Raw genomic sequence first — 10134 nt, forward strand, 5'->3', positions numbered from 1 at the left:
ATTGATTAATTTTAAAATTATATCTAGTTTAAATTGTAATTACAACTGTTCCATGAATGTAATATATTATTTAAAAAAAATTTCAACTCAAAAAATAAACTCTTATACCATTATCATTTACACATAGTATTTATAACTAAATGAAAATTGTAATATTTAATATATATATATATATATATTTTTCAACTTCATAAATTTAGAGTCATGGGCTCAAAATTTCGTTAGGTTCACTGAAAAAATGAAACTGGTAAAATTTGAGTACAATAAGTCAACCCCTTCACGTACCTCAAAAGGGTTGAAGTTCTTCAAAAATGGGGTGGATTTTCTTTTTTTGAGTGTACGCTCTTTATTTTTGAAGTTTCGCCAAAAACACAAAGAACAATTTTTATAGAACTTAACGTGAACAAAAAATAAGGTAATATATTATTTTTTTGTAAAATTAATATTTTTTCGTAAAAATAAGAAAAATCAGTTTCACTTAATTTTTTTTAAAAAATGACATAGTTTTCAGTTATACTTTTCCAGTATCTTAAATTTTAATTGTACGCAAAAATTGCACAAAAGTAATATTAATCACCGTGATATCTTCTATAAAAAAGGTTTTTTGAGTTTTTTTCGAATTACGAATCCTTTCAAAATAAAAATTTAAAACAGCTACGAAATCGTGTTTTTTTTTTTAATTTTTTTTGTATGTATGTTTTTTTGTTCATAAATTAACAAATTTTCTTAGTTATATTATATATATATAAAAAAAATAATATGAAACACAATAAAATAATAATTGTTTATCACAATAATTAGTTTTTCTAATTTGAATATTTTTTATTCAAAATTTCTCGACTACAGCTGGCGATATTGTTGAACCACCTAAAATAGTCCAAAGTAAAGGTTATAATACAAATATAGTAATTTAAAATTTAAAATTTTGCAGTATTATTATAAAATTTCATACTTGTAATATAAATTGCTTTTGATATTCATCCCTTGTAAATTTGTCGCTAAATTCTGTGGTTTACTATTTTTATCGAGGATAATATTTCTTTGGCGTTATTGTATTCATTATTTATTTCCCATATGGTAGGATCTTCATATAAAAACTTGAATTTCAATTTAAATCGCTCGAATAATTTCCATGAATTGTTGCTGAGCAACGAAAAAGGAAGATCTTTTTCTAGGAAATCTGATAAATTTTCATATTTTTAAATTAATTTTTTATTTGAATTTTCATTTTCTTCTGGCTCTTCATTCGTGCTCTGTTCATAACCTTTTAATATTTTTTTTGCCATTCGCTGTTTAGTATTAATGTCAAGTTGATCGTCAAATAAAGAAAACACAGCACACTCATTATTTAAATACCATAAATGGTTTATAAATTTTTTTATAGCTACTTCTCTTGGTTTATTAATACTGTAATTTAATAACATTAAAACATTTATAGGAGCTGTTATAATATTCGTAGCTGAAAACCACATTTTAATATAACATTCAACTACAAAACCACATATATCTTCTAGTGCATTTACTTCTTTTGAAGGCCCAGGTAATTGACTCATTTCTTCAACGTTTTCCTCCATATCAATATCTTCGTCCTCCGAGCTAGAGCTGATATAATATTGAGCTTCGGCCAAATAATAAAATACTTCAGCATATAAAAACTGCTTACTTATAATGTACTGAAATTATTGTGTAATATTTAATAATTACCTGTACAATTTGCGATTTATAATTTCTCTTTTTTCTTTCGATCATCTTCTTCTTCTTGTCGAGTAATTTTACGTATTTCAATACCTGTTAACTTCATATCAATACCAAGCATGCACCCTGGGCGTCCTTTTTTAAGTTGTGACAATAAAAACTGTTTGTCTTTATTAATACTCATCATATTCAGAGATTTGATATGAGAAATGTCAAAGAGGTTGTCTAATTCTTTAGAAAAAATATTATAATGTTGTTCTTGTGTTTCTGTTTTTCTAGATTTATTTTTGTCCAACTTTCTCCATTTCTCATACAATTTTTTTAATTTAATAACACAGTCTAAAGAATATTGTGTAGGAATACGCGCTTTTCTCCAAAATATTAAACACTCATCTATTATAATTATTATTTTATTGTGTTTCTTATTAGTTTTTTTTTTATATATATATAATATAACTAAGAAAATTTGTTAATTTATGAACAAAAAAACATACATACAAAAAAAATTAAAAAAAAAAACACGATTTCGTAGCTGTTTTAAATTTTTATTTTGAAAGGATTCGTAATTCGAAAAAAACTCAAAAAACCTTTTTTATAGAAGATATCACGGTGATTAATATTACTTTTGTGCAATTTTTGCGTACAATTAAAATTTAAGATACTGGAAAAGTATAACTGAAAACTATGTCATTTTTTAAAAAAAATTAAGTGAAACTGATTTTTCTTATTTTTACGAAAAAATATTAATTTTACAAAAAAATAATATATTACCTTATTTTTTGTTCACGTTAAATTCTATAAAAATTGTTCTTTGTGTTTTTGGCGAAACTTCAAAAATAAAGAGCGTACACTCAAAAAAAGAAAATCCACCCCATTTTTGAAGAACTTCAACCCTTTTGAGGCACGTGAAGGGGTTGACTTATTGTACTCAAATTTTACCAGTTTCATTTTTTCAGTGAACCTAACGAAATTTTGAGCCCATGACTCTGAATTTCTTAAAAAATTTTTTTTCTTCTATAACTAAGGACCACCCTAATATATATATATATGATTATTATGAATGTGTAATATATAAATTTACAATATTTTTTTTTTTTAGTTGAGACATAAGTTTGAAATATTTTCTATAAGCTTAATTCCTTTATGCTTTCTTAACCACAAGTCTATATACCTAAAAAAAATAAGAAATTAAAATTTTGTACTGTGTCTCAGGCAACATTTATTCTTATTTATTTAATTTCAATTATTAATATTAATTAAGAATAAATTTATACTCTGACACAGTGAAAATCTTTTATTTATGAGTATAGGGAGGACTTGTGGTTGAGAAAGACATATCACTTAAGCTTAAAGAAAGTATTTTGAACTTGACCATTAAATTAGATATTTAAGTCACAGCTATTATGTTATGCATAATGTATTTTTGAAGTAAAGCTTAAAAACTATACGATGGATAAATTTTTATTTTTACTGCAGTAATTTAAAGAGTTGTACCTGAAGATATTTTTTAGATATTGTTTTAAAAAATAAATAATTGAAATAATTATTAAATTGAAAAAAAAACTAAAAGATGTAAAAAGATTAGAAAAATAGCTGTCGATTCTATTTCACTGATTCGACTTAGGTAAAGGGTGGATGTCGTACATTGCTTGTATAGACCAAATCGTTTTCATATTGTCAGTCTTTTGGCATTTTTGAGATTCCCAGGTGATTAGATCAAAGTCCAACTGGTCATGTTACTTGAGGCGAATTGTCACCAAGACAAATGAGTAAATTCCTTGTCATCGTCACATTCAAAATAGATTTATAGGAAGAAATTCATTGAGATGTTCTGCTATCAATATCCATTAGTAATGTAAGCCTTCATGATCACGATTTTCACTCGTGTATCGATTCAAAGAAAGGCTCATACTTTCAAATATATCTGTAAATCGGAGAAAGTAGGCGATTTTAATTTGGAAATATTTCTCAAACGCACAAAATAAATTGTCTTTTATCGTGTATATAGGTTTTTTCTAATATTTAAAACAGAAGTGAAAAATTATTCGCTTAAGACGAATAATAATAGTGGCAAAAGGCGCATTATCGGCATGCTATTCGTATAGACTGTATTTTTTTGTTTGACGAACTTATATGATGCTGAAAAATAATTTATTTTAACTCAATCTCGATATATAAGTTCTATAGATTCTAAGTTTTAAAAAAATTTTTTAGTGCAAAAATAATCTTATTGATAATTGATTTGTTATACTTTGGCGGACAAGGCCGAAAAAATCCTTTTCTAAAAAATTATAAAATTAACTTAATAACCTATATTTGTCACTCATCAATTTTTTGATATTAATCACAAAAATTTAAGGACGGTGTAAGGGTTAGGAAAAATTATTAAAACTATATCACAAAAAAAATTATCTTTATTTTATTTAAATAAATATGATTTTTCTGAATTTTGGGGGGACTAATTCCTATAAAAAAAACTATGTCCGTATACGAGGTAACAAGGGTGTTCTCTGAATTTTTTATTTGGAAAGTATACATAAAAACGTTTTTTTTTTATTTAAAACATGAGAGACTATAGTTATTGGCTCGTAGTAATTAACAAGTTTCATAACAATTAGATATTTACAAATTTAGTTATTTATGTGTACATAATTTTAAAATTCAAAAAGTTAAATTTTTTTATACTATTTAGTTTGATTCAAAAAAGAAATAACTTTTTCAGTGACTTCATGGTTCGATCCTAGTAATTCGTACAGATTTTCAACAAAAAAAAGACTGCTTCTGATTTTTGTATATTTTCTACAACGAATCTGGTATGTTTCGCACTAAGGTCTTTCCCATAGTGTTCTGGTTCGTCTTGTCGTATGAGGTACTCATGATCGAGCCTAGTGTGCCTTATTCTAAACCTATTTATCACTACTTCATGATGTCTTATCGGGGATCAAGGAAATACATAAAAACATTTTTATACTCCCTCCAAAATATTACCCACCAAAATATAATTATTTTCGTCGTGAGGAGGTTATATTACTCACCGCCGATAACTGCGAGAACACTTATTGTCGATAGTCAAAATTGTTTTTCATACATTTACCTTTTCCATGAATCAACAATATTTTACGATTCATATGTATAATTATAATAATAATTTTAGTATATTAGTTCACTATTTAAATTCTCAAATCGTTTTTCAAATAAATAATAATAGGATAAATGTTTTAATATATTATAGGTCTAATAATGTAGTGTATGTTTTGTGAAAATGTAATGCCAGATTTTATATATATATCTTATATAAAAAGTTTTACTATTTCAATATTAAATTATTATATTTGATTTCCATTTAATGAGAAAAAAATGAACAATTGTTTGATTACTAATTATGATTATAAATTAAAATATTTAACTCTGTACGTAGAATTGACAAAACTTCAGGTAATCATCACACAGATGAAAAAAAAACTCAACAATTTTTTTACTGAATCGACTGCATATTTTTAACTCGAGTTAGTTAAATTTAAAACTAATTATCTTCACAGAAGAGTTAAGTAAGTTTATGATTAATCGTAAACTATTGTCCACTGTTAACTTATAACTGCCTTGTGTTTACTTAATTTGACTAGAGCGTAGGAATATTGTAACAAAATATTTGGGAACTCTAATTACATAATTTTTTACTTATTCTAAAAAATATTTCTATACAACAAGAAATACAAATTAATTCATTTTCGGTATATTCTATGGCAGAATTTTAGGAGACGAAGCCTCCTCAAGTCTCTCCAGATTGCGGTCAATCAAAAGATTAAATCCAAACTGGACTGAATTAATTTCGTTGCCCACCTTTGAACAATGAATGATATTAAATCATTTTTTAGTTTGATTTTATACGAGAATAATTGGAATGACAGTTTTAGAGAATGGGATACCGAATACCTTTATAAAACATTTGTTTAATGACGACTCCTATCATCAGTGACACGTACCCCTATATTTTATTTTACCAAATAATAAATCAGAAAACTACAACTAATTAAATGTTATAATAATAGGCACTAATAAGGAGAGTCAAAAAAGATTTTACGTTCGAATATTGGAATTGCTTTTCTTCCTCCTCAAAAAATAAAACTTTAAAGGCTCACACCAGTAATATAACTGGGGTTGTTTTAGTTTAAAGCCCCCTTCCTTACCTATATGTATCTATTGTATCGATAGTTGGATACATTTCGAGGGTCTTTATTGTAATAATTATTCGTTAATAGATAGTAATCAATAATAACACTATTTTATTATATAAATTAATATTTATTAATTAGTGATAAGGGTTACATTTTTCATCAGATAACATAATAATGATACGATATTCATTTACTCCGAAATTTGATAATTTTTTAATCGATTTCGCGAACAATCGATATTCGAGCAAATTTCATTAGGAGCAAACAATTAATTGTTCTATTCGGAGTAATCAACGTCGTAGTAAAATCCAAATTTTTGTAACTAGGTATTCGCAGTAATTGTTGTCGGAGTAAATGTATTCGTATTTATAAATGATCTTTTTACAATGTCGGATTATATGAATGTCGGAGTATTATCAGTTCGTGGCAATCCCCGTAACCCGGTAGCAGCGCTTTAAATATGAATTTTCCGTTAAAAAAATAGTTCCCGCGAAATTCTCGTTGTGTTTGTTAAAGGATGAATTTTATCAAGAACAACTTGTTCAGATATCAGTTTTAGGTTACTTCTCGAAAGAAGGGATGTTTAATGTAGGTTCTTCTAAGAATAACTAAATTTTATTGACGACTCTTGCAGATAACACATCTCACTGATCTATGAAGGATATTTGAGTTTACTAGTGCAACAAACGATTTGGTTTTTGCTTACGAATTTATACTCAAATTCTATAAGAAAAAATGGGTTCTGTGAGTCTTAAGTTTTATTTATAATTTTAAATTTGACTTTTGAGATTATATGGATATTTTTTTAAAATAAGAATGGTTTGAAATACTATTTTCATAATTTATGAGTAAACAAAAAAGTTTCAACTAATATTCTTTTAAACTATTCTTATATAATAGATAATATTAATATAAATATATATTTTATATTTTATATTTAGTAATAAGATTTGATTTAGCATAAATTATTAAAATACAAATATTTTTGGAATTCTTTTATTTATTAAAATTTTAATAGTTATAATAAATTTCACTTTTTAGAAAAAGAAAAAAGAAAATGAGTTAGTTTTGACAATAGAGGATGTTTTTTGCATTGCTTGTAGATGTATTTATTTAAAACCAGTTACAATGCCTTGTGGACATACTTTATGTCTTGACTGTTTCAAAAATATGGTTGAGATAACTGCATATCAGTGTCCAACATGCAGGTTACGTATAAGTAATTGGCTAAGAAAATATAAGCATAAATGGGATACTATGATAAATGAAAAATTATGGGCAGCTATACAAAAACAGTTTCCTTTAGAAATTAAAAAAAGATTAAATGACGAAGATGACGGCCTTGAAGAACGTAAATTTAATACTAGAATTATATTAATAGAATATTCATAACATATTGAAATTAATACTTTATTACTTTATATGGTAATTATTTCTCAGGTATTGTTAGTCAGGGTTTCAATCGTATTTCTATAGAACCTGGTGTGATTGCAAAGGAATTTGAAGATATGAGAAAACAATTTGAAGAAGAACAAAAAAAAATTGAGTTACAAAATTTAGAGTTAGCAAAACGAATACAAGTAAAACTTCAATTGATTATGTTATAATATAACTATACTTATGTTAAAATAACACAATGCTCATATTATATTTAAGGAGGAGGAAGAAGTAAATACTAATAAATTAAATGCTGTGATTGCTGAATTAAATCAAACAGATTCAAAACTTGCTTCAAAAATTCAAAAAGAGGTAAATTACCGTATATATATATATTTCTTTTTTTAATTACTTTTATTATATTTGATTAGATGGAAAATGATGCTAATTATCAGCAACAATTACAAAATGAATCTGACCTACAATTAGCTGCTACATTACAAAGTGAGGTAATTATAACAAAATGTATTATACTATTTTTTTAAATTACTACTAATATTTTTATTTTATTGTTATTTAGATATCATTAGCTTTAAATGAAGAAAAAATAATTGTTGGATTTAACAACAAAAAAAAGCTATCAAAAGAAGTAAGTTTGAATATATTTTTAAATAACTAAATTTTTTTTTAATTTTTGGTTAGAGTACCATATGTATTAGTATTGGTTTTTTTAAACAAAACTTGTTCATTTCCTAAAATAATAACTTCTTCTAGATTCGGTTTCTTTCAAAAAAATTTTTTTCCCCTTTTCATTTTCTTTTTTTTTTTAATTTTTGAAAATCTAAAATTATAGTAATATTATAACCATAGTTCTAAATTAAAGTATAGGGTATATTTTAATTATCCTGTGCATAAGTTCAATTTGAACAAAATATTTGAGAAATCTGACTAAATTCATAATTTATAATACTTAGAAACAAAGAAATATATATAGAGATACTAAGTTGTAAAATAACTACCGTTTATGTTCCTTAATTTTTAAAGAAAGCAATTCCTACAAAAAGAATCAAATGTTTTTGGTAGAAATTTCTTCCCAGCACTGATCTTTAGATAGATTCTTTGCAATGGTTGCCACATGTCTAGATAAGTTAAGATATTTTAAAATTGTTTTGGAAAACTTGGAAGTATCAAAGTTTGATGATTTTGCTTGGAATTATTAAAATTTATATTTATGTGATATTTGTATTATTATATATTTTTATATTAATTTTTTTGAGTTCCTTATAAGATTTTCAATTAGGCTAAATGAAGATAGATAAGTGGTATTTTTAGTGTCCAATTCATATATATTTTAAAATTCTAATTTATAAATAAAATAAAATTATCTATGATAAAATAATCTTTCTCTCATAAAATTAATGTATATTTATATTCATTTACATTAAATATACATTTTTAAAACGTATGTCAATACTAATTCCATTACTAATTAATTTTCTGATAAAATGACTATTAAATATAAAGTATTTTTTTGGTTGTTAGTTCTAGATTTTTCTTATGAATGAAATGTATACATATTAATATGCCACTGAAATTAAGTCTAATGTAGAATGAAGTTTTAAATTCTGTAAAACTTAATTTTAGTTTTTTGATTAAATTATTTTTTGTTTTTAAACATTAGAAACTAGTTATATTAAATGTTTTTCTTTTTAATTTTAAAACTATTTAGTTGGTTATTAACATATAATAATTTATTTTCTAGTCTAATTCTAAATCTGGTCCTCTTGACAAGATGTTTGGTAAGTAATTTGGTTCATTAAATAATAAGTATATCCATTAATTTGTTATTTATATTACAGCTAATTTAAAACCAAAAAATGACAAATATCAACATTATCAGTGTAGAACTGATATTTCTATGTCTAGTAGTTCTTCATCAAGTATGTTCATTAGTCTAAAAAGTGATTATTTATCTATATCTCACTTATTTTTAAAAATATAAAGTAAAATAATTTTTTTTTTGAAGGTAATATTGTTTACTATGCTCTATAATTTTTTTTTGAATGTAATTAATTTTATCCTTTAAATTAAATCAACTTGAGTATTTTAAACAACAATATATTAATTTAATTGGTATATTCATTAAGAAAATTATTAGTTGATAGCAATTTTTGAATTAAATTAATAAGTTTTATATTTGTGTGGTAGGTTGAGAAATGTTTAATGATAAAAACTATCATACATACACTTTACTTCCAGTTTATACTTTAAATTAATTATAACTTCCAAATACGGGTTAAAAATTGTTATTAACCATTCATTTATTTAGTTAAATTATATGATGTACAAAAAACATAAGTTTATCCATTTTTAAGGGCTAGAGTTAATTATTTTTATGAAAATTAAAGTGCATAGGACAATATAAAATCTTAGTAGAAAAGTTATTTCATTTTATATTTCAAAAGGTGTCAAGTGATAAGTAGTTAAGAAATCACCTGTATATGTCCATAATATTTGTTTAATACCATTTTTATTTTATAATAGGTTTCTATTCTGACACTACGTGTAGTTCAACTACAAATTCGGGATTAATAAACGAAGATGAATTTCTAGATATGTGTACTTGTGGTCGTTTAATGGATGATAATAAAATTAATGAACCCCTTTGTAGATTTTGTATTGCTCAAATTGCTAATTTTGAATTAATAACTCAACAACATAATGATTTCTTAATTGCAAAAGATTTAGAAAAAAAATTAAATTGTTCCAATTTTGAAAATTACAATCTAAGAAAACGTTCTAGTCCATCTCAGTTGCCTAGTCGAAAGATTAGAAAATTACCAAAAGGACAACAGACACTTAGTTTTAAGATTAATTAATAGTGACA

The 10134-nt window shown here is 24.5% G+C and overlaps 1 protein-coding gene across 2 annotated transcripts; it reads left to right on the forward strand.

The window, feature by feature from the left end:
- Window positions 1-6339: 6339 nt before the first annotated feature.
- On the forward strand, window positions 6340-10126 carry LOC126903763 (E3 ubiquitin-protein ligase RNF168-like). Of its 2 annotated transcripts, none has more exons than XM_050682229.1 (9): window positions 6340-6614; window positions 6912-7221; window positions 7311-7450; window positions 7527-7619; window positions 7679-7756; window positions 7828-7896; window positions 9010-9046; window positions 9107-9208; window positions 9792-10126. In XM_050682229.1, exons 1-9 carry the CDS (start codon window positions 6606-6608, stop codon window positions 10124-10126), a joined length of 1173 nt encoding a protein of 390 aa, XP_050538186.1. In that variant the 5' UTR covers window positions 6340-6605. The 2 variants fall into 2 exon arrangements, with proteins under 2 accessions (XP_050538186.1, XP_050538187.1); XM_050682230.1 differs by having other exon boundaries at window positions 6344-6614; window positions 9107-9187.
- Window positions 10127-10134: the final 8 nt, after the last annotated feature.

The sequence above is a fragment of the Daktulosphaira vitifoliae genome, unplaced genomic scaffold (genome assembly GCF_025091365.1).
Source record: "Daktulosphaira vitifoliae isolate Bord-2020 unplaced genomic scaffold, ASM2509136v1 Scaffold_4, whole genome shotgun sequence".
NCBI classification, from domain to species: domain Eukaryota; kingdom Metazoa; phylum Arthropoda; class Insecta; order Hemiptera; family Phylloxeridae; genus Daktulosphaira; species Daktulosphaira vitifoliae.

Bases quoted from the DNA above. Each gene is read 5' to 3' on its own strand.
- LOC126903763 (XM_050682229.1), top strand. The intron at 7,451-7,526 runs GTAAAACTTCAA...ATTATATTTAAG, and splicing joins AGTTAGCAAAACGAATACAA to GAGGAGGAAGAAGTAAATAC. The intron at 7,757-7,827 runs GTAATTATAACA...ATTGTTATTTAG, and splicing joins CTGCTACATTACAAAGTGAG to ATATCATTAGCTTTAAATGA.